The sequence below is a fragment of the Eleutherodactylus coqui genome, chromosome 8, assembly GCF_035609145.1.
Source record: "Eleutherodactylus coqui strain aEleCoq1 chromosome 8, aEleCoq1.hap1, whole genome shotgun sequence".
Lineage (NCBI taxonomy): Eukaryota > Metazoa > Chordata > Amphibia > Anura > Eleutherodactylidae > Eleutherodactylus > Eleutherodactylus coqui.
Window position 1 is genome coordinate 88,167,634 of NC_089844.1, and position 26,012 is coordinate 88,193,645.

The following is a 26,012-nucleotide window of genomic DNA, read 5'->3' on the forward strand; positions in this document are numbered from 1 at the left end:
ATAAAGCTTGAATTAGATTTTTCACTTTTAAAGGATGCTGGTCTTCTGCTTTTTCCTACTATCTTGTACGAGTTATTTCCATAATCCACAGCATCTGGCTACTATGCCTCATATACCCTCCTGTTATTTGCTTAGATTTATTAACCTTCAGAAAGAATTAATCATTCATTTTTTATGATTATATTTCCATAATTGCAGTATAAAAAGAGCTATGTGAATGAAAAAATCAAATATAATTACAAAAAAAAGGCCTATGATTAATTGCCACTCGCTATTTAAAATTCTCATCTAAGAAAAGAGTGGATAATTGCACTTCATTAAAAAAAAAAAAAAGTTTGAAACGTGTGAGAAGTTGTGCATAGAGTACATACGTGTATAGAAGTACAACTACAAGTACAATTTATGTTGGTAAAGATAATACTTAAAATATTGATAATGTTTTTATTATAAATGGTAAACACATTTAATTTGGGAAACTGATTTAGCTAAAACCCTATTTTATCATTATGAATGGTCTTCCTCCTATGTGGGAGTCCTCAGGCAGGTTGGTGAGACACAATTCACATTGCGGTTATGAATGACAAACTTGACTTGAGCAACAAAGAGGAGGAGGTTTATGAATCTATCTAAAAGCAAAACTGATTTTGTTGCCCATGACAGCCAATCACAATGCAGCTTACATTTCATATTGTTCTCTTTAATAGTGAAAACTGCACTGTGATTGGCTACTATGGGTAACAAAAACAGAGACTTTAGAACTTGGTACACAGTCACAGCTTTAGAGCTCTTGCAGGATCAAGTTACTGTCTCTTTAGGCACACAGCAGGCTTGGTGTGGCTCCAGGTTTACAATCATCAGCACACAGGAATATGTACTCACAGACCTTATGGTCACAAGCCTTCCAGCCTCTCATTAATGCTGCACTTAACTTTCCAGAGCCTACTCTGCTTCCACATCCAGGAGACTTCAGAGCTTTCCGCAGATGCACCAAACTTCTCTCACACACCTCTCATACTTGCTACTGCACTTCATAACAGAATGTTGTTGGATCACTCTTGTGCCCCATGTGCACCCTTTACAGGCACCTCCCTGTCGGGTCGTCTGTGCTCTACCCTTCGTCTACCAGACTCACAAGCCCCATATCTATACAGTAACTGGTTATGCTAACCCCTAATGGCCACCGTGACTGGAGCTGAGGCCATACACACAGTGTCCTCGAAGCTACAACTCACATCTGTAACATAAGCAGAAAGAAAACAGCTGCACATAAAACATCATTGAACATGCATTTCTCCTAAATAAACATGATTAATTCTTCTACCTCCCTACATATATCTGATTTAGAACTTTGCTTTAGGGGTCATGTACACGGCTGTATCCATTTTACGCAGGCGTAGAATAAGGCTCCAGTTGAGACCTTTACTGTATCTGCATATGCCTTCATCAAAGGATCCAACATTTCCAGTGTAGTGAGCCGGAGTGGGAGGTGATATTCACGATGGCCATTACAGTATAAATCTCTCTCCCACACAGCTACACTACAGTGAAAGTTTAAGAGTTAATGGTAAGGGCTGCTCTCTGCTCCTTGGTATGATGACTTGGTGTAGCGTGATACCCCTACCCACTGGAAGAAAATCCAGAGAGACTGGAGGAGTAACAGATGACTCACGTTTATGCAGCAACTAGATGATGAAGGAAAAAGTCCTTTACATTCCAATTTTTCAAAGTCCTATCCTGAAGCTGGTGGCTGTAAGTGCTGCTACCTCACTATTTGCTCTGTACTGCTGATATGCATTTTCTCACCACAGCCCCAGAAATTTTCAGCCTGTACTATGCACCATTTCTCCTCCAAAAGTCAGATCCAGAAATGGTTGCTAGGAATCATAAAGATCTGTCCCCAACTATCTAGAAGACACTTTGCATTTCACAACTGTCTAATCTCTTGATCAATCACTACTCTCTCTAAAACTTCAGGAAAATTACAACAACTTATATAACTTTTGCTCCTCACATCAGTGCTGATTGGCTGAGAAAGGAGCTGAGTCACTGGGTTACTAGACTGTTCTATTCTTCTCTAAGATTAACTCTATAATAGCCACCACTTTCAAGATGAGATGTTTCACAAGATAATAAAATCACATTTAAAGTCACATTTTTGCAATTTCCCAGAACAATCAGTACAATTATGTAGTGAAGGTTTGAGACATGGTGATTGCTCTGGTCAATCCATTACAGACAGAATATCACTTTAAAATACTTGTTGCATTATTTGAAGCTGAGCTTTGAGTCATTTTCCATTTGTAGAATGAAACTGGTACCAATGAAGTGCCATGCAAGGGTTTGGTATGGCGCTTCCAAACATGATGGCTTTCCATGTCTAAGATTCCTCTTGCATTGTACAAATTACCCACTTTACCAGACTGTCACATATACTGAACCACTCTTCACAAGTGGTGTCAACCAATCCTTCAAGCAAACTGTACTGCTCTTCCAGCTTCCACGCATACATAATGATGTCTGTTCATTTTTCTGTAGCCTGAGCAATGCCACGTGGATGTGCTGATGCCCGAAGTAAAACACTGTTGCATATACTACATGGCATCTCCAGTCTAAGTTGGAGATGTCAATCATTAGCATTAGGGGCATGCTTGCAAGTATGGAGGGGGAGAACCTGGACGACGTCTGCAGTGGAATTACCCACTGGATGGGTAGATAGTGATTTACATATTGCGTGGCAAATGCAGAAAGTGGGATTTTATGCTGTTGACACAATGTAGAAAAATTTAAAAGGGTACAGTTACTTGTTGGCACATTGCATGTTGGGATTATATACATTCAAAAAGAGGGGAAATCCAGCAGCCCTCAGACAAAAATAATACCCAACAGGGTGGGAGAGAAACAAAATGCAAAGCCACCCACGGTGTCAATGAACCATAAACTCCAATCCACGTATGCCAGAAGTAAATCATAAGATGGAAGCATATAAATGGTGAAAAACTATCACCTCATATAAAGAAAGGACTTTATTGTTCCACAATCATGTCAAGCAGGCAACGCTTCAACCATAATAGGTCTTTATCAAGCTGGCATCTGACATATCCATATTGACTGGCCGTTCACATGTCAGATGTCGGCTTAATAAAGACCTATCATGGTTGAAACATTGCCTGCTTGACATGATTGTGGAACAATAAATTCCTTTCTTTATATGAAGGGATTATATACACTATCCTACCAAAATCCTACTGAACATCTTTGGGACGAACTGGAACATCTTGTCAGGAAATATGAAAAGTGTCTATCATCTTTAAGAGAATTTACCAGATGTTTGCAGGAAGAGTAGAAGTGTATGAGACATTAATAGGAAGTATGCCATGAAGAGTATCTGATGTCATTAAGGCCAAAGGATCCCCACTAAGTATTAACATATATAAAAAAATATTACTTTTGATTCTTGTTCAGGTGTCCAATTACTTTTGGTAGGATAATGTACTCAATGTAAGTGACAGACTTCCTTTAACTCTTTTGCAATCCGATTTTGGATTTATTATTTCCTAGGGGGCTTTTTCTTTCTGCCATTATACAATGGCGCTATCTGCTGGCTAGAGCCAGTACTGCAGTATGTGACATGCTGGAGAGGCCCCCGACAACAGAGCGGCCAGTAATATACAGTAAGAATACCCTGCCGAACGTCTTCCTACATCGGAGCTGTACAGGCTTCAATCAGAATGTCTTTAGATGTCAGAGAGTGGATTGGAAAGGGTTAGTAGCTAATTGTGGAGGATACTTTTCACCCGAGTAGTGAAGTACTCGAAAATCGCGGTGCTCGATTGCGAAATCGCCCTTACCGAGTACGTTCGCTCATCTCTACTGTGGAACTCTCTGCCTGAGGAGGTGGTGATGGCAAAATCTATAGAGGAGTTTAAAAGGGGACATGATGTCTTTCTAGAGCGGAAGGATATTACGGGATATAAATCCTAGGTTAATTGTTAATCTGGGTATACAGGCAGGTAGGAACTATTAGGAGTTGATCCAGGGATTAGTCTGATTGCCATTAGGGAGTCGGGAATGAATTTTTCCCCCAAAGGGGCTAATTGGCTCCTGCCTCTTGGTTTTTTTTGGCTTCCTCTGGATCAACAACATAGGAGGATAAACAGGCTGGACCAGATGTACATTGTCTTCATTCGGCCTTACATACTATGTTACTATGTTAATAGTGAGACCCACTGTAACTCACTGCTGCCCATAGTAGCCCATAATTTAGGATGATGGGAAGGAAGGGGGGGGGGGGTAGTGTCCAAACTAGACATTCACATTAAGCCATTAGGGACCAAGCACCGTAAATTTACAGTGCTTGATCCTGGGCTTTAGTCCTGGCCGATAGCAAAAATACGGCACAGAATTTAAGCTCCTGCTCTTGTAATCAAGCAGGAGCAGGTCAGGTCCTTGGCTGTTAGTCACAGTCGAGGAGAAGTCAGAAATGGTTTTACCAATATGCTGGCTACATAGCACTCAATGAACACTATGTATGAAGGGAGGAAGCTGAAGTCTTACCTCCGCTATTCAACCTGGCAATTACATGGCCACCAGGTGACCCAGATCAGCTCTGTTAGTGACTACTGTCACTACAGGGGAATGTTTTCCCCTGTAACTGGGGTTCCTATGGAGGCGGCTCCTATGGATGTCTCAGCTACAGTGGAAAAGTATTAAATGTAAAAAAATAGACAATGTGAAGGACCCCCAGAGGTCTTATATGATATTATGGGGGACATAGATGTTAAAAGAAAAGTTACACAAATAAGTTTTAAAAAAGAAAAAGAAAATGACCCACTGCATGCGCCAACAAAAACCATTGCAATATATGCGCCTTATGATCCAAAACTATACAAACTATATATAAGTATGTCCGAAACAAAATGAGGTACCCATTTAGCGTAATGTACTAATTTTAAAAATAGACTGCTATAAATTTTAAAAAATAGATTTGTTTTTATCTATTTACCCCTAATAAAACGGGGAAAAAAATCAGTGAAAATAAAAATACATGTCATTGGGAAAAAAATGCAGCAAAAATAATTTTGGTATCTGAAAAAAATAGGGCAATAAAACCACCTCATGGGTAAAATCCCTAAAAAGTGTCGGATCCTTTAGGACCAAAACACCCTGGTCCTTAAGGGGTTAAAAGTCAAAACTTTTCTGCATATACAAGGATATGGCTTGGTTTCTTATCCTTCACTGTTTTAACCTCTTTACCATTCTGTATGTGAATGTAATCACAAAGTACGAGTGCTGCATCTCTAAGCAGAGAATATAAATGATTTTATGTCTGAAGGATAAATCTTTCTTGCTGTCCCTTACTTGATCCTTTGCGATTTCAACTCTGTTAAACTGACCCGTGACAGTCTATCATATTTCCGTAAAAGATATTTGCGAGATACAATTTGCCTCATTAATCTGCTCTTGGATGTAGCATTGTTATCGATTTACTTGCTCACACTGTTTCCCCACCCATGTTCTGCTGGTAAGAAACCTTCGTTAGTTTGTCATTTTCTCGTTATTTGAAGTATTGGGCAGGCGCTAACATTTTTTTCTGTGCAATTTATCTTAAGAACATCTGTTCAGTAACACCCCGAGCTACCAAAATCCTCTCATGTCAGTTTCATCATTTATGCCAAACTGAGAAAAATCTGTTGCTTCTCGTATGGGAACCAATCAATAAGGAATTTATTTTCTCTTGTCATGATCACGTAACCTTAGTTAGGCGTTAAATAAATGGCAGCTAGTGAAATGTTGAAGGAATCTCTCTAATGTGACACTATTTCATACAAGCTAATAATTCTGTGATTAAAGCATTGTCTGCCTCCCACGTCTTCCCTGAAGCACAGTCATAGTTATCATATACATAACTCTGAAAAGATGACTTAAATACAAGCTGTAAAGTACTATTGACTGTAAATTATAGGTGTCATTGACGGGTTGTGTAGCAGTCAAGACTAAAATTACTTATTGAACATGTTAATTCATTCAGCTTGATGGAATAGCTTTGCCAACTGATCACCTCTCAAATAACAAGGTCGGTGATAGATACAAGTGGAGGGGGATGTATCGCTACAAGCTCTGGCAGTATTCTAACAGAAGTTCAGCCATGTTTATGGAAAGGCGGCAGGAAAAACTAAAATGGTACTGTGGGCCCCGTTCTTACATTGCCCACACGATTGTAACATAATGCACCCCCTTTTGTAACTGACAGAATATAAACGGACATGAACCGTAAGGCACAGATCACACAGCAAACTGCAACAGAACAGGTAACAGAACACAGGTCACAGATACATCCAAACAGTACAAGAACGGTTTCAGACTGACAAGAGCTGGGTTTATATGTGCTGAAGGCTAAAGGGAATTGGCTGCTGGAGATTACCACACCCAGCCAGCTCAATCAATTAACCCTGTGAGGGCTGTGCTGCTAGGAAGCTTAGAACTACAGATCCCAGCAGCACACGTAACAGGTACAGTGCATTATAACTTATGGAACAAAGAGGAGATGCAGCATGTGCAAGACAAAAGTTCTAAAGTCCAGCCACCCAGAGGTATGTAGTTAAACATCTGGTCTAAAGCTTATAAAGGGGTAATTTGGGGTATGATCTGGGGTATGTAAATGGGAGGTATGGTTTGGAGTTTTTGTAAGAGAGCTCTAATCTGGAGTCTGTTAATAGGGGGTTTATTTGGGGGTCTGTGAAAGGCTGGATTCAGTCTGGGGTCTATAGGGTGCATTGTTTTAGGTCTGTAGGAACAGAGGGTCTGGTCTGGGGTCTATAAAAGGAGAGGTCTGGTCTTAGGTGTGTATATTGGAGGTTTGGTGTAGAGTCTACATACAGGGGGTTTAGTTTTGGGTCTAAATGCAGGGGAATTTGGTCTGGGGTCTGCATATAGAGGGTTCTGGCCTGGGATCTTTATAGAGGATGTAATTCAGTACAAAGGGAGGTCTATATAAGGTGACTACCCACTACAGTTTTTTTTACTGCGAAATTCGCAGCATTTTTTTTTCTGCAGGGGTCTATGGGACTTGTAATGTTAAAATTGCGATCGCGCAAACTCGCAATTTACCACGAAATCACGATTTTAACATTACAAGTCCCATAGACCCCTGCAGAAAAAAAAAAACGCTGCAAATTTTGCAGTGAAAAAAAAACTGTAGTGGGTAGTCACCCAAAAGGGGAGTGTGGGTGTGGTCTGTGTTCATTTTGGATTGTGCTAATGGAGATCATATGTACAATTTTTTATTCAAATTCTGTAAGTTGTGGGCGTTTTCCTATATAATTAAGGCATAAAGAAAAAAATGTGTGCGCACTGTACAAGAAAGTGGTGTGAATTCACTATTAAACCTTTCCAATCCACTGTCTGACCTCTGAAGACATTATGATTTAAGGCTGTACAGCTCCGATGTTGGAAGATGCCTGTCGGGGTTCTCTTACTGTATATTGCCAGCCTCTCTGCCGTTAGAGCCTATCCAACGTGTCACCTCATGCAGTACTGGCTTTAGCCAGCATATAGCGCTGTTGTATAAGAGCAGAAAAAGAGTAAGCCCCCTAGGAAACCCAGGATACAAATTGAATTGGATTATATATGTTCTATGTCCTGAAGAGGCAAAAAAGACAGAACTCAGTGAAGTTTCTTGTGAGACACCTTGAAATTAGGATGGAAAAGATCTATTGAGATGTAAATGATGTATTTGCGGCCTGTTCTGTGCTCTACTGCATGTGATTTATGCATATGTTTGCGTGTTAAATGTGTTTGAAACCTTCCCAAATCCAATTTTAGGTCATGCAGTGGAGAATACACCAAGAAGAAGCTGCTAGATTAGAATCTTCTATCGCTGCCAGGAGACAACAGGAGGAGGAACAGCAAGAAAATCAAAGACTAGAGAAAGAAAAGCTCCAGCGAACAAGCGAAAAAGACAAAGTATGAGCGCTCTCATCATTTGCATATGTTACTTAAGAGATTACGGAAAATATCTTGATGCATCCTAATTAAACCTATTTGTTACTGCTGGCAGTGTATTGGGATAACAGTGTTTACACAGCATTCCAGGCAAAATTGTTTAAGACCTAGCAAAAGCCATTAATGCCTCAATGGAACTAAATCTTACTTGTACTGCATTGTGCTGTGAGTGTAATGTATCCTGAATTATTCCGTAAATGTGGGTTTTTGTAACAGTACTAGAGAGACTGTGGGAATGCTGAAAGTGCTGCAGTCAAGTACCCTGCACTGCAGTACATTCTTGTCACAACTCAGCAACTCCTTGCAAAGCAAACTTTACCCACACTGGGATACTGGCTCAATGTATATATTTTATAGCAGTGCAAATTATTAGAGCTGCAGCTCTGCAAAAATCTGGAAATACACAAACCTGAGTTCTCCTGAGGCTTTACATTAATGGGAGCCGATATAGTTCTTGGAGAGAAACTCTTCACTCAGGTTGCAAATTGATACATAAATGTATCCAAATGCAATGCCAACACCCCAGATTCATCTATTTCTGCCACCACTTACAGAGGTTTAAGGCCAATACGAATCCAGTACTTCATACATAGTTGTACTAACTGCATACACAATGTACTTCTGCAGTTATATCTGTTGCAACTGACATTTTGCAATGCAAGATTCGGGATACGATGCAGCAGAGGGAGTAACAAACAATTACAATATTTATTTGAGAACAAAAATAAAACAAACATTTCGGATAGTAATGAGTAAGGCCGTTCTCACACCAGGCGCTTTTTACCGCGATTAACGCAGCGTCCTGAGTGCCGCTCTAATCGCGGTAGAATGCTTTCACTGATTTCAATGGGGCCTCACAGGCCTGTGCTTAAACATAACGTTTCTAATGCTACGAATTTCGAGCGCTGTTCTATCTTTATACATTTTCAGGTTTTTAACGTACTTCATCACCCATCGCAATGATAGGGTGTGTTTAAAAAGCAATGTCAAATGCTATGACGTGTTCAAAAACACTGCTAAAAATTGCGGTAAAGTGCAATGGTTTCGAGTGGCGTTTAACTGAACGCATGTGTGAGAGTGGGCTTAGCAACTGAATTGTTACCCTCGATGTCTAGACATGATTTACTGTTAACTAGATTGTAATAATACCTTTTAAATCATATCAATAACACTGTTCATATCGGTAATGAACTGGCTGCTGGAGATTACCACACCCAGCCAGCTCAATCAATTAACCCTGTGAGGGCTGTGCTGCTAGGAAGCTTAGAACTACAGATCCCAGCAGCACACGTAGCAGGTACAGTGCATTATAACTTATGGAACAAAGAGTAGATGCAGCATGTGCAAGAGAAAACTTCTAAAGTCCAGCCACCCAGAGGTGAGTAGTTGAACATCTGGTCTAAAGCTTAACAGATCACTAATAAGTGTTTTAAGAAGGTTTATCTAAAGGGTTTATCCCAAAATCTAAAGTTATCCCCTATTCACAAGACCCACTGAAACCTCTACCAATCCCAATTGCAGGGGTCCTGTGTACCCTCTTCTCCTTACTGTGGGCCTACTGCATCTCCCACTGTGAGGAGTAACTTGACTGGAGCAGTGGTCGCACATGCGTGGTATCACTCCATTCACTTTTAATTGGCTGCTGGAGATAACTGAGTACAAGCGCTTTGCAATTTCTATCAGCCCCATTGAAATAAATGGAGCAGTGTGGCTATGGCTCCATTCAGTCTGACATCACTATGGATGGGAGAAGCGACCCCATAGTGATAAGAAGAAGGAGACTTAGGACCCCCGTTCTCAGGATGCTTAAATTTGGGGTAACCGCTTTAACCCTGGTTCTTGAAATTGATCAGCCCCTATAAATGGCCATTTGTGGACCAAGATCAGGTAGCAGAATACAAATACTAACACTGCTTATTCCTGAGTCTCCTGCAGGTACTATATAATAATTGTCCTTTTTATGTATTGTTACATTTGTTGTATAATTAATGTGGTGATTTAGTTTTAAATTTTGTTTATGAAAAGAAATATTGACTTGAAGTTATAAAGGCTTATTCTTTGGTTTATGCCGGGGCTCTAGTTTGCCTTTTCTAACGTATGAACTGATCACTGTGATAACACACAGTTCATTTTGAGTTACCGTCACACATTTTGTCTTTATTCAGATATGAAGAAAGCGATTTTAGCAGTAAAAGGACCTTTGTGCCTTACAGTGTGAATGAATAATAATAGTAATTATTTAGACATAACGTTTATTCCAGTTATAATAGGGTAAAAACATTCCTAATGGTCTTATGTGTCCTGTAAGGGTGAAGTTATATGTGACAGATTTTTTGCAGAAAATCGATTGCATTTATCGGAACAGAGCTGTTTAGCTGGGAAGCACATGGTTTTCTGCAACCCCATTCAAATGCATTATGCAGTCACACATCTGCCATGTGTGTTATGAACTCTGGCTGTGGCTTTCCTCGCCTCTTTCCACCTGTCACTGTGTCCCTTCCATCTTCTGTGTTGCAGACACTGCACCATCCTTCCCTCTGTCAGTGACTCCAGTAGGGAGAGCACCTTGCCTAACACTCAGAGGGCCAACGTACACACTCAACTGTTTATGCAAGAACTCTGCCTGGGTACTGGTGCATCTTGTCTCCACCAGAAATATGGTTGGACAGCTGCACAGTGACAGGTAACGCCTTGTTCACGCCCCCCAAAGCTCTGGATGGGCTGATGTCCTGGTGGAGGCCACACAGGATACGGAGCTTCCCTGCGTTTATTTTTGTTTTTACAATGGCCATCCCGTGGCTGGAGGAGATGCAACGGGTCCTGCAGCAGATGATGGTGGCTCCATGAAGAGAAGTTGGAGCCACTTGCTGCCCAGAAACAGCACCTTCAGCATCGCCATTGGCGGAGCGGCTTCCAGGAGCTTGCCCATTAGGGCCGCAGTGGGACAGGTGGAATGGGAGCGTAGCTGATGCTTTGGTTCTACATACGTCAGGTGACAACGTGGCTGCCTTCAGCGTTGGTCAGGGAACGGGGGCTGAAAATCCAGCAGGGGAGGCCAGCGGGAGAGTGTCAATGGCTGAGGTGGCAGCCAAGAAGGCTGAATGCCAGGAGGTGTGACAGAAGGCAGGAAGGGCAGATTATGGGAGAGCGGTGAAATATCTGTCTGCAGGGCCAGAGGCTGTGATGATAGGCCAGTGGCGGGACACTGACAGCAGGGCCAGAAGCTGAGATGGCAGTCCGCCGGGGTAAGAGAATTAATACGGACCAAAGACTGCAGATGGGAGGGTGTCTGGTAGCGCACAGCAACCAATCCGAAGTTGTGGCCATCACCTGCCCCTCCCCTATAACTCAAGTCCGATGTCTCCACCCATTCTTCCGGTGGAGACCAGATGCACCATTAGCCTCTGCCTGTCCTGACCTTGGCCTGTGATATTAATTATGCCCCTGCCTGTCTCTCCAGTACCTTGCTATGGTGCCTCTGACCAGTCTGTGTCAACTACCACTGTACCAAGACTACTCTTGGAGTAATGGCCTAGGGGCTACCGAAGCTAAGACCAGATCCCTCAAAATGGCATTAAAGGGGTAAAAACAGAGTTCCCCTAGGTACAGCCCTCAGGAGAAGCCTAATGACAATTCAGTCAACGGAACAGTGAGCCCACATCTACTGTGTAATTTCACCCTTCAGTCGTCGGATTCTGCCTTTAAAAAATGCAGCAGAAACCTGAGCTGCAGATTTCTACTGTTACTATGTGGATCCGCATGCAGATTTAGCCTATTTCAATAGGAAAATCCACATACGACATTCCCAACGCAGGTCCTGTGAAGAAACAACGCAGAAGCCATGCCAAGACGCAACGTGTCACTTTTTTTTTCTGCACGCACATGCCATATGGACTGCAGAGCAGATTCCCATTCAAATTAACCTTGTGTATTTGATGCAGAATTGGCACAGTTTCCATATCAAATTCCATAGTAAAAATCTGCTGTGTGAACAAGGCCTTAGCGTGTTAAATCTGCAGAAAAATCTGCAACTCTAATATGAAAATTGTTGTGGATTCATTGCATATTTCATCCCGCTTCTGCAAAATTTCTGCAGACACTGTGGATTTTACCTGAGCAAATCCACAGATAAAATCCATAAAAATTCTGTCCTATGTGGATGAAAGTCTATCGCCATTGATATGCTCTTTGCTCAGCGCACATGTGTCAGACTCAAGGCGCTCGTAACGGGACAAACGAAATCAATTGTATTCAATGCTTTCGTTTCCACTATCGGGATTCTCGTGCGTTAATACAACAGACAGGATCTATCTTCCCGTTTTTCCCCCAAACTAACGTACTGTAGCGCGGAGTTTGAATAGTCAAAAAAAATAAAAAAAACAAACAAAAAACTGGTTCATGACCTAACATAGCAGCGAGTGTATCAGCACATGCGCCCGTGTATTTTTGCCCGTGCAGTTATAAACAGCCCTTTGAAGGCACCCAAAATGCTGATGTGACCCTCAGTGAGAATCAGTTTGACACCCCTGACTTCCAGTCTTACTTGATCCGGCACCTTTTCCACTGTGCCTTGAGGTTGCATGACTTCATCTGTAATAGTTCAGTGCTTCTGCTTGTCTGAATTAGAGGGCATCAAATCCACATCATTCCCAGAACTGTCCGAACTACTACCCAATATACCTATTTATTTGTTCAGTTTGCCCACAGGGAGCCTCAAACATGTGAACCTGCTTTGCTCAATTTGTTCCGGTTACTCATCAGTTTGTGACATCGACATGACAGAATCGGGGTCATTCATCTGTAGCAGGCATATGTGACGCCTGGACAGGCAGGACACACAACTTGTAACTACTTTTATTCATTGTGCTTTCCAAAAAAAAGGAGGAAATGAACATAAACCAGGTCAAACGGAGTACAAAGATTGCACCTTAGGACTGCATTTGCCTCATGTAGGTCAATGGTTCTGGTGCTGATTCTGTTTGAATACGTTTTTTGGGGTTTCAAATGGATCTCCGTACTGGAAGGCTCAGCATATAGCTTTGAGGCTACCTACCCACAGGCGAGCGTGATAACGGGCAATGCAAGGCGTTTTTCATTCAAAAACGCCTTGCATCGATTCTGTGCAATTGCAATCCCCAGACACGCGTTTCACATGCGTCAGAGGATTGCAAGTGTTTCCCATTGAATTCAATGGGAAGCATCACACACACACATGCACATTGCAAGGCATGTGAGTGCCATGCGATATCTTTTAAGGTACCATTGAAAACAATGGGCAAGACGTTCCGAGGGAATACCCAAAAATACAATATGCAGCAATTTTTATCCTCGCAGCATCACACAAAACTCGCTCGAGATTCTCGTCCATGTGAATGTCGCCTCAGAATGAGCTGCAATGCCAGACATAGCCCGAACCACTCTTTTCAAGCCAGCACAAAGCATGATCCAAATCTAAATCATATATTTTTTCCAGCCACCCACACTGCCAGATTCATTCAGAGTATAATGGAAAAGGTAATGGAATTCCCGCTACCTCTACGGTGGTTGACTTTTCTATTGCAACCTTGAAGCGACCCTCCAAGCCTGGATAAACAAAGATGGCCGCTCCACTTCTCTGACTACCTAGTAGTCACTGGAGTGGAAAGGCCCCAGGAGGGGAATTAGGTAATCACTGGGTGGTGGGGTGCCATCCTGTAATTACTTCTCTGACTACCTGATGAACACCACACTTTAGTATGCATCGGTAGTCTAAGACACTACATGTTGCTTTGACTGGCCAGTATTACTTATGTGGGCCGCACTGGTCAAAGCAGTATGCATACTAATACATAGTGTACATCAGGTAGTCAGAGAAGGGGAGCGGCCATCTTTGTTTCTCCAGGAATGGAGGGTCGCTTTAATCAAAAATCACTGTGTTGTGTCAAGTTGCCTAAATGCATACCAATCCGCTGAACAAGACTGCTCTTCAAATTATTATCACATGCATGGGTTGCCATCCACATGTCCACTACTTCTTGCAGAGTTGAAGGCTTTAGCCTATTTCAATGGGGCATTACCGCATGGATTCCACATCAACAATTGACACGTCACTTCCTTTTTTTCTACAACATGGATTCAAAATACGCAGGTTGAAGAAAAATTTTAATTAAGACTTTTTGAAAAGTTCCCTCGTCATTTTACATCCATTGGAGCAATAAGATTTGGTTGGGAAGGTGAAAATAGCATTTGGGTGTCTGCAGGCATTGCCACTCTCTACTGCAACTACCTGCAGATCTCTGTTGATTGCCAGGTAGCACCTGAAATTAACAAGCAACACCTGGGCTCACTAATTAAAGACAGGGTGCAGCCTGGGAATCAGCAATTGGCTAAGATCTGCACATGGATTTAGGCTAACTTCATACAGGCGAGGGCGATATTGGGCTGTGAATCACGGCCCAATATCACAATCGCCATCCATGTGAAAGCTTCATGGATGTGAGGTGTTTTCATGTGAAAATAGCCTTACATCATTGCGGGGATGAAGGGAATCCCTGCTGCGGCTGTCACAGGCATCATAGAGTTCTATTGCTTTCAATGGGGCTGGTGCCGCGAACATGCCGCAATTTTTTTCCTACACAGCATCACAGTGTCATGCAAGAAAAAAATCACTGATGTTTATGAGCCCATTCAAAAGAATGGGGTACATATTTGTGCGATATTTTCTTGGCCGTGTGAAAGTGGTATTAGGCTAGTTTCACATTGACGATTGCGATATCACCGCGAGAAAATTGCGGCAATATAGCAATTTTACTTATGAGATGTTTGAGTGTCAGCACTGCTTTTTTCTCACAAAAATATCGCTGTCGCTTGCGATTTTCTCGCGGGAAAGACAATAGAACTTTATAATGTTAAAAACGCATAGCAGAAAATCGCACGTTTGTGTGTAGCGATGTGATATAATGAAGACTGCATGGGATAAAAAGGGGTGATAAAAGAGCAAACCGCAGAAAGATAGGACATGCTGCGATTTTTTTTTTTTTTTTAACAAATATCGGAAATGTGAAGGAAAACTTTGAAAAGCTTGGGTTTCATAACTCTGCGTTTGCACGCGCTCTCGCACTAAGTTAAAATAGAGCGATTTTATCACCCGTGTGAAACTGGCCTTAGCCTATTTCAATGGGAAAAATATGTGATTTCACAGTGACATGTCTCTTCCATTTATTCTGTGACACATATTTGAAATTCGCATGTTGAAAAAACTGCGCCATATAAACTACGGATTCCTATTCTTACCAGATCACTTATTTGCATGGAATTTGCCACAATTTGCTGTATAATCTATATAGCATCATTGTGAATTCTACATCACATCCACAGTGAAATCCAGCATGTGAACATGGCTAAAGAAATTAGGAGGACATTTGGAGGGAGGTGTGACTACAGGATCAGACTACTAAAGTTTGTTTGCAGTCTGTTACCATGGAGATACATAGGTCTGCATGGAAGCTGTAGACACAAAACAAAAAGAGATTTTTTATTTAAGACTTCTAGAAAAGTTGCCTCATGTCATTTTACATTCATTGATTGCGATGGGTGTCTGCGTGTACATACTGTATGTAGCTCTCTGGCACAACTGCCTGCAGACCTCTGCTGTTTGCCAAGTGGCACCTCTAATTGTCGGATGGAACCCGGATTCTTTACTTAGAGGGTTTTTCCGGGACTAAGATAGCAAGGACCTATCCTCCGGATAGGCCATCAATGTCAGATTGGTGAGGGTCCACCTCTCAGGACCCCCACCAATCACCTGTTTGAAAAGACTGCAGAGCTTGCATGTGTTGCTTCATGTCTTCTTAGGCATGTGACATCACATTCATCACGGGACGTGAGAGCAGCTCAGTCCTATTCAAGTGAATGTGATTGAGCTGATATACCAGGCACAGACGCTATGCAGTATACGGCGCTGTGCCTGAAAAGCACTGAAGCGGCCACGGCACTCAGCCAAGCAATGCGGCCGCTTCAAATAGTTGATTGGTGCAGGTCTCGAGAGGTGGACCCTTACTGATCTTATATTGATGGCGTATCCTGAACTATTTTAAAAGTCTAGGTGCCACCAGGCAATCAGCTGCGACCCACAGACGGTAGCGGCAGAGAGCCGTAGTATGAATGGACACCCTTTAACACATTGCTATGCAGATTGTGTGACCAAGCTCATGAATTAGGCTGGGTTCACAGGGGGTGGAAATCTCGCAGAATGTCCGCAGAAGGACCGCACAGAAATTCTGTGAGATTTCCGCAGCTGAAGTCCTAAGACATTTGGCACAGGTTTTGAAAGCGGCTTATTCCACTTTAGCCATCTTTTCCCATAGAGAGCCCACAGCAAAAACGGCGATACAATTGATATGCCACGGCTGTGAATTCCATGCGGCATGTTCGTTTTTAGCACGGCATTGCCGCAGCGGACTCTCCGCAGCATGTGAACAAGATCTTTGCAAATCTCGTCCAGTTTGCTGCTTAGTCTCATGCTTAGGATTGCAGGCGGAATTTTCATGCGGAAAGTCGGCACGGAAATTCCACCCCATGTGAACCCATCCAAACGTCTCCCTCACACATGAACGCAGCAAAGCGCAGCAATTTAAACTGTGGCACTTTGATGAGGAGCGCTAAATGCCCAAAAATAGAACAGACTCCACTTGAAAATCGTGGCGCTAGAAAGCACCGCGATCGAGCGGTTGTCTGAGGCTGTGTTCATTGAAAGCAATGAGAGCCTTTGACAATGTTAACGCTGCGCTAAACGCTGAAGAAAGCGTCTGTGTGAGGGAGGCCTTAGACCTCATGCACACCAGCGGATATTTATTACCCTTTCCGCGATTGGCTCCCGTGGCTAAAATCTGCGGTTTAAGTCGCCCATAGAAAATAATGGAGTGTGCTGTACTCCTCGCACAGAAGCGGATTTGCATTGCGTTTTCAAGGAGCGGATCTAAAATCGCAGCATGCTGTATTTTAGCGCGGATTCTGCGAAAATTGGCTCTGTTGACCTCTATGGAAGCATGAGGCCTTGTGCGCGGTTTCTTAACTCAGAGAGTTAATTCAGAGCAGTCAGTAACAACTGTTGTCCATGTAGCGCAGATCTGGATACATTGTAGCTTAAAGGGGTTGTCCCGCGCCGAAACGGGTTTTTTTTTTTTTCAACCCCCCCCCCGTTCGGCGCGAGACAACCCCGATGCAGGGACGTACAGACAGCTTACCGGAGCGCTTACCTTGATCCCCGCGCTCCGGTGACTTCTATACTTACCTGTGAAGATGGCCGCCGGGAACCTCTTGCTTCGTGGACCGCAGCTCTTCTGTGCGGTCCACTGCCGATTCCAGCCTCCTGATTGGCTGGAATCGGCACGTGACGGGGCGGAGCTACACGGAGCCGCTCTCTGTCACGAGCGGCTCCATAGAAGAACACAGAAGACCCGGACTGCGCAAGCGCGGCTAATTTGGCCATCGGAGGCCAAAAATTAGTCGGCTCCATGGAGACGAGGACGCTAACAACGGAGCAGGTAAGTAAAAAACTTTTTATAACTTCTGTATGGCTCATAATTAATGCACAATGTATATTACAAAGTGCATTATTATGGCCATACAGAAGTGTATAGACCCACTTGCTGCCTCGGGACAACCCCTTTAATGCCTGTGTTAGGAAGGGTGCAGGTGGGGATATTATGCATCACATCACTCTGTTATATAAATGTTTCCACTTAGTTAGAAATGAAATCAACAGTGAAAGGACAGAAAAACAAACGCCGGGGATTTCAAGTCTCGCAGCACATTTATACAGAACCACATTTGCACGAAACAATATCAAATATTCTAGCATAAGGAACGTCTTTGTGTAGCTGTCACACAGGCTTTTGGGCGCAGTTTAGTTTGAAATTTCTTTTTTTTGCTTCATGCGACAGATACAAAAGTACAAAACTGAGAAACGGCAGGCGTGGGAAGAGCAACAGCGACGGGACCTGCAGCGCCTCGAGCAGCTGAAGAAAATAATGGCCCAGCAAGCCGAGAAAGACAGAGAACGGTAAGTCATTATTGGGCAAACACTGGCATATTTAACAAAATGGCAGTGTGTGCCCAGACGGGCCATAGCCCGCAGCAAACAGACTTTTCATCTGTTCTCATTTCTATACAACACAAAAAGTACAGATTGAATCCAATTTATTCATTCTGGCTATTTCCTATTTTTTTGTGAACATATTTCCATTTTATTAAAAAGCCTTCAAAATGCTCTACCTCGGTGCAGCCAAGAGTAAAGCCTTAAGAAATGATTGCTTTAAATGTTTAATGTTGTGGACGGAGAAGCTGAGTAATTCCTGCAGTTTTCACAATTCTGAAAGATTAATATTGATCCTGCAGAGCCAAGGGAGGCGTAATGTCCACAGGACAGGGCACGGCCACGGGGGGAGACCATTAACAAATATCCCATTGCAATTGTGCAGGATTGCAGAATTGTAAACTTTACTCCCTTGGGTTCAGATCTAAATCCTTCATAAGAGTGAAGTTTGTGTACATGATTGTAGGGCCAGGTTTACCTATAGGCACAGCGGGATTGTGGAGGGGTGAGTGGCTGTAGTGCTACAAATGGGTTTATGTCAAGTAAACTGCTGTGACACAAGTGAATTTCCATCAGATGACTGCTGTGACATCAGTAAGGTGGGCTACTGTGACATCACAAATGAGTGTTAGGTATGCTACTGTGACATTAGAAGTGGTTTTCTGTTAGGTTTCAGTTGTGACATCATAAATGGGTTTTAGTCAGGTATGCTACTGTGACATCACAAGTGGAATTCTGTCAGGTAACTACTGTGACATTATAAGTGTGACATCACAAGTAGGTTTAAGTAAAGTAACTGCTATGGAATGGCGTACCACTAGGGGCCCCACTATATGCTGTTTTACAGCCGCGGCCTGCGGGACTGCTGTGTGTGGCACTCAGGGAGGGGAGGGATTGTTAGCTGGGGAGCCGGCAGCCAATTACAGGCTGCAGACTCCCCCAGCATGGTTCTCCATTCCCATGAGAAACTGCAGTTGGGATTAGTTACAGCTGCATACTATCAGTGCACTGCCGATGCATGATTGGTCCAGCCGGCGGTGCATTATCAGTGTCAGGGAGCAGTGGAAGAGAGCAGAGGAGCAGTACACGCAGTGCAATGAGGTATGTATAGCTGGTATAACTTACACCAGCTATACATATAGTCATATCCAAAGATACCCAGGTTACACTAGCATGCTCCATATCACTATACACAGGGGGAAATACATTTACTATATATAGTGATATAGACCATACTGGTATAACCTAGATATGTCCTGTATGTAATTATATATGTACTGCTGGTATAAGCTAGACATCTCTTGTATATAGTAATATGGACAATGTGGGTATAACCTGGTATATCACTATATACAGGAGATGTATAACTTATAGCAGCTGTACATAAATAATTATATACAATAGATACCCAGGATAGGGGTGGTTTCATACCGGCGCTGGGGATTCCCCTTTTCTGCTCCATTTGAGGAGCAGGAAAGGGGAATCCCCACGGCTGAATGGCTCAGTTTCTGGACGGAACCAAAAAGCATCGGACGAGCCCCATTGACTGTAATGGGTCATCTGCTTTCTACCTAGCTGGTCGACTTTTGGAAGGAAGAAAAGGCACTGCATGCAGCGCTATTTCTTCCAGTATTTTGAGAGAGATCTGTGACGGAACCTGCAGCCAAAGATCCTCACACAGATGTGAAACTGGCCTAACACCAACATGGTTGATATCACTGTATGCAGGAGGTGTATGTATGTGTGTATATATATATATATATATATATATATATATATATATATATATATATATCCCTGTATATAGTGATATGGAGTACTCTGGTATAACCTGGGTTTCTCCTGTATATAATTATATGTACAGCTGGTGTAAGTTATATATCTCCTGTATATAGTGATATAGCCATGCTGATATAACCTGGGTATCTCCTTTATATAATTATATATGTACAGCTGGTATAAGTGTATATAGTGATATAGCCATGCTGATATAACCTGGGTATCTCCTGTATATAATTGCACACAATTAAAAAAATGCATCAAAAACCTGCATGTATGGTTTAAATCCACTTGCAGTTTTTAGTAGTTTATGCAGTTTCTTAAAAACGTATGGGGTTTTTGAATACCGTATGCAGTTTTTTAATGTGTTTTTTTAAAATTGTGGTTCAAAAATGCAACAAAAAACATGAAGACGTCCACAAGCATAAAACGCTGCGTGACCCACATGTGGATGGCATTGATTACGCATCCATAGAGGACAATGATGTCTCTCACGTGAAATACGCCACAAAATAGAACATGCTGATTTCTTGTTTTGCGCTTATGTATTACACAATTCCTACTAACAAATGTGAGCGGAACTGCGTATGGCAATGTATTTAATTGCCTTTGAATTTCTGTGTATCACATGCATGTACAGCGCATACGTAATACATGCTAATCATACGCTCATGTGAGCCTGGCCTAAGGGGCTACAAACAAATACTCACTTAGTCCACGAAATAAGTCATGTTTGGAAAGTTGATGCTAAGGGGCTAGATCATGTATGTAAATTTTTTTGCAGCCGTTTGCTGCACGTTTTGGGGGGTGCTACTGAGCTGAACTTTTGCACCCGGGCCCCTGAGCCTTTAGTTATGCCCCTGCTGCTATGATGGTAAATGGGAATCCCCACAGCTGAAAGGCTGCATCTCAGGATGGAACTGAACAGTGCTGCACGGACCCCATTGACTATAATGGGGTCCGTTCAGTTTCCGCTCAGCTGCCTGGTTTTTGGACGGAAGAAAACTGACCAAACACACATATTATAGGAGGAGTGAAGAGACCTAAACAATGATAGCTGGTCCCCTTTCCTCTGACATCTCTATATGACGTTGGCCTCAAAGGAATGTGGAGTCTATAAAGTGCCATTAGTACGCAGCAGGAGCAACAGGAGTCCATGTTTCCAGTTCTAGAAAGATAGCACTTCATTCAGCGGGGACCGGCGGTGTCGTCTTCCCATCTACTCTACTTTCCTAACATCTTTATCTCCCTGTCTTCTCCACTATAATAACATCACAGCCGCCGCCACCCATCTGCTCCTTCCCTTCTGTCTTTGTTCTCAAATATTCTAAAATGAACAGGACAACTATTGATCCAAAAACGGGCACAAAAAATTCTTCAGTCACCATCGTTCATGAAGCCTGTCGGGGAGATGTGAACATTTTTAACGTAGAGCCGCAGCTCGAATGCAAATATCTTGTTTTGATATTGTATAAATGGAGCGGAGTTCTGCAATATGCTGGAGATGTGCATAATGCTGGTGATAATGGAACGGCAATGAATGTGCTGAGTGATTTGTACCGTTAATTCCATCAACATTTCTCCTCAGGGTTGTTTATCGGCAGCAGTTGTTAGAGAAACGTCTCTCAGAAAGAAAGGAGGAGGCTCTTCATGAGGAGCAAGTAGAGTTAGAGAGGCAGAGACGGCTTGAAGCTCTACGTCAACAGGTAACGTAGGGTGGCACACTCATGCCATGATCATTGCTAGAATGTCAATTTGCCTTCTAGTCTACATGCTAGTAAGGGACTCAAGTGTTAAGGCAGCAGAAATGCAATCCTAAGCTCTTGCTCACAACCTGAAGGTTATGGGTTCAATCCCCGCGTGCTTCAGGTAGCCGACTCAAGGTTGACTCAGTCTTCCATCCTTCTGAGGTCGGTAAAAGGAGTATGCAGCTTGGGTAAGGCTAAGTCAAACCACCCCTCAAAAATAGTCTGCCAAGAAAACATCACAATGCTTGCACCAGGGCACTTTACCTTACCTACATGCTAGTAGACAACACCGATACGGCTTTGTTACAAACACCCTATATGAATTCAAGATTGGATAGAGCATGGATGGTCAACATACGTAACAAATGCCGCCCCTTACAGTGAGGGTTTAACCAAGGAAAAGTTCTGATGGTGGACCCCTGCCAAGTCTACATGGACCTGGTAGTTTGCATTTTAGTCCAGGCATTACTTCATATCTTCGCTGCAAAGTTATCTTCATTGCATAGAATACCCGGACAAAAGGCCTTTTATGTATAATGTCTACAAGGATAGGATTATATGCTTAATACTATTGTATACCTAGTTAAAAACCTTGTGCTAACAAATCCCTTTCTGTAATTCAGGTGGCTGTTGTAGCTGAATTTGATCCCGTCCGAATGATGAGTGACACAAAAGCTTGGAAAGCTAGACTCGGCATTGGGGCAGAAGAAGAAATTGTCCTTCAAAAACCACTTTTTGATTTGCACACATTCAATGAGCAACAGGTCTGTGTTAGATGTGCAGAATAGAGATGAGCGAGCATACTCGATAAGGCAAACTACTCGAGTGAGTAGTGCCTTATTCAAGTACCTGTCCGCTCGTCTCTAAAGATTCGGCTGCGGGCGCAGGTGACAGGTGAGTTGCGGTGGTGAGCAGGGGGGGATGGGGGGGGAGAGAGATCTCTCCTCCTTTCCACCGCTCTTCCCCGCCGTTCCCCACCCCCTGCCGTCACCTGAATCTTTAGAGACGAGTGGGCAGGTACTCGAATAAGGCACTACTCGCTTGAGTAGTTTGCCTTATCGAGTATGCTCGCTCATCTCTAGTGCAGAACTTTCATAATAAGATGAAAAAAAGGTGTCTTTTTTCTAGAAAAAGCGCCACTCTTGTCATTGGGCTGTGATTGGTATTGCAGCTCAAAGGCAACTTCTAAGAATTTTTTTTCTTTTTCAACTGGGTGACCATGATGAAAAATAATAAAAGAACATATACTCACTGTTCCTGGCCCCTGTGGCTCTAGTGCAGTCTCTGCCACTTTTCCCACCAGGTCTGTTTACATCCTGTAGTCACCTTGTATAGAGGGCATCACAGGTTGCTGTAGCCAATCACAGGCCAGAGACAGGTGAGTATATGTTTTTAATTATTTTCAGCATGGCAAACCAACTAAAAAAAGAAATAACTTCAAGGAAAACCCCTTTATGCCCATTGCAGTGAATAGGGAAGCACTGCAATAGCAGGCACACCCCTAGGACAAAAGTGGTGGTATTTCAGAAGCCATTGTTTTTGTAACCCTTGATAGGCCCTTCATCTATATAATAAGTATTTTTTTATTAGTTAATAAACTAGGGAAAACTTTTAGAGGTTAAAATATTCTGCTCCCCATGTCCCAGTTTGGCAAATATTAGTCTTTCTGTGCTAAAAGGCAGGCGTTTAAAGACATGCATTTTAGAATTTTCCTTCACACTCACTTATTCGGCGAGCAGAAGAAAAATCACAGCTTGTTCTATTTTACCGTGGAATTCGTGCAGATGTCCTCCATTGATGTCAATGGAGACGTCCGATCAGCAGCCCATATGCAATTAACATAGTGTATGGGCTGCAGGTACCCACGTCATTGCTAAGAAACGACACAGGAAATACAAACAAAAGAAAAAACTCTACTGTGCATGATCGCCTGCGAGCCGCCACGGTCATCCGCAACACAGTTAAATGAGGTACGCAGGGTCACAGTCCGAGCTCACAGCCAGAAGCCGCTGCGGACCTCCCGCATGTGGAACCCAACCTGTTCGTGTGAGCCCAGCCTTACACATACCAATTTTGCAAGCCAAAAAGAAACGCTGTATGGCTTACATGCTCCTTACAACACTAAACTTTAATTACAATACACATACAGCCATTTTTAAATGCAAATGAGACCCCCACCGATCAGCAAGTTATCCCCTATCCTTTGGATAGAAGATAACTTGTAATTCTGGTACAACCCCTTTAAGTGTTGTTACACAATAATACATGAAAATATTATTAGTTTTTGATAACTCATGTAGCATTGTGCACATACCCCGTTTCCCCAAAAATAAGACCTACCCTGACAATACTCCTTACCCTGATTTTTTCGGGGAGGCTTGAAATAAAAGCCCTACTCTGAAAATAAGCCCTAGTTACATTACAATTTTATAAAAAAAGGAATACATTACCTAGCAGGCTCGATTCAGGTCCCTTACCCTGCTCTCCGGAGCTCCGACGTGTTTCTTGCAGTCCTCAGCCGGCCACAGAAGATCACTTCCTGGTCATGGGATTCATAAATCCCACCGCCACAAAGCGATTGCTGTGATTGGTTATTGAGAACTACTCAGCCATGAAATGCAGCACTCGATGAACGAATCAGAGCCATCCCTTTCTGGAGGTGGGATTAATGAATACCGTAACCAGGAACGGAATTTCTGTGGGCGGCCGAGGACTTGAAGAAGCGTGTCTTAACTGTGGAGAGCAGCGGGAGGGACCTGGACCGAGCCTGTTAGGTAAGGATAATAAGACATTCCCCAAAAATAAGACCTAGCACCTCTTTTGGGACAAAAATTAATGTAAAACAGGGTCTTATTTTCGGGGAAAAACTATAGTTACTAATACCTAAAGCTCCTTGTGTTAGTTTCTGGTCATTAAAATACGTAACTTTACTTCTACAGTTTAACCACCGTTTTATTTTTCTATTCTGTATGATAGTCTGGGAGGTTTTGATCACTTTCTATTGTGATCTGACTAGACTGACAGCATGTAGGACTCCGGCAAATCTCCAGAGGAGCACACAGCGGCTCCTTCATACACTCGCCTCTATCTGACACCTCTAGATTCATAGCTGTTGATAGACAAGCCGGCTCCGTTTGGATGCTGGAACTGACCTTTATCATTCCAGTCATATTTTCTAACTCAGATTTGCTGTTTTATAAAAAAAAATGAGTTGATCTAATCCTCTGAGAAGCGAGTATTAGATGATCTGAGTACAGATGCACCAACCTTCTCACCAGCAGAGCTGACCTACTTGCCTATACAAAGCGACTCAGAAGTCTCTCAGAACATTCCCAAACATTTAACAGTTTGAAGTCGCATTAAAAATAAACGGCATTACAAATAGGGAACCGAAACTGGGACCCTGGATTCAATTGTGGGCCAGGAATAGGTAAAAAATAAGCATAAGGTATTGAATAGTTGTGAAATATGTCATCACTGACATCACAGGCATTTTTCTTCATTTTCGTATTTTCATTTCCCCCTTATAACTTTGTGTTATCTTTGTAACACTTTGTAAAATTGTAACACATTGTACAGACAAGACAGAAGTAGGGATTCGTTCACACCATAGGTTTGCTATTCCTGTTTGAAGTCCGTCTGGTTATCCTTTCAGTTAGGTGCGTGACTTAGTACAACGTATTTGCGCCGTATAGGGCCGAAACGCGTTGTACAGATTATCTTGAATAAATTTATGGCAATAAGAAGATTTGATGTTACCCTGATGGATTGTTGAGCCAGCGCGGGCGGATTTTTTTCTACCTTTATTCTATTAAGCGTGTGGGTCCAACCTGACAGTTGGACACAGAAGCTCTGCAGCATACTCCTGACACCAGAAGGACCGACGAGGACTACTGTAAGATCCTTTGTGATCTTATAAGTCCACTTGGATTTTGAGGTGTTAGTGAGGCTCCTTATGTAGGAGAGCTCACTATACACCGGGTAAGTCCTATTATTTTCTTTTTCACTCTCTCAAATCAGTTACTTTTTTTCTTATACTCCAGGCTGCCCTTTGAAGCGCCTCCCTGACGTATTCATATGTTTAGACTTCTATAGGGACACTTGGTTTGCAAATGCGCACAAAAATAGAGCAGGTCCTATGTGTTTGCTCGCTCATAAAAGAGATGAGGACAAACCCATTGAAATCAATGGAAATGTGAACCAGAAACCAGATCCTCTGCAGACGCTCTCACGCAAGGACTGGCTCTAAACCACAACAGATGCACAGGAAAAGGTAGAAGGTCCAGCATAGGATAAAAACTCTTTGTCTTTATTGAAAAATCCAGACAGCCTAAGAGAAACAAGAAGCATGTGCCGTCTTACATGTTTCAGGCAAGCATGTTGCTCTTAATGATTAGGGGCAACATGCT

At 42.7% G+C, this 26,012-nt stretch overlaps 1 protein-coding gene across 2 annotated transcripts in view; it reads left to right on the top strand.

The window, feature by feature from the left end:
• Nucleotides 1–26,012, top strand: part of CCDC148 (coiled-coil domain containing 148) — a 185,407-nt gene that overhangs the window by 157,473 nt on the left and 1,922 nt on the right. For both annotated transcript variants that reach the window (XM_066575998.1, XM_066576000.1), the window contains 4 exons: nt 7,822–7,962; nt 17,925–18,043; nt 21,444–21,561; nt 22,227–22,367. In XM_066575998.1, coding sequence (XP_066432095.1) covers nt 7,822–7,962; nt 17,925–18,043; nt 21,444–21,561; nt 22,227–22,367 — 519 coding nt within the window. The remainder of the gene's footprint in view (nt 1–7,821; nt 7,963–17,924; nt 18,044–21,443; nt 21,562–22,226; nt 22,368–26,012) is intronic.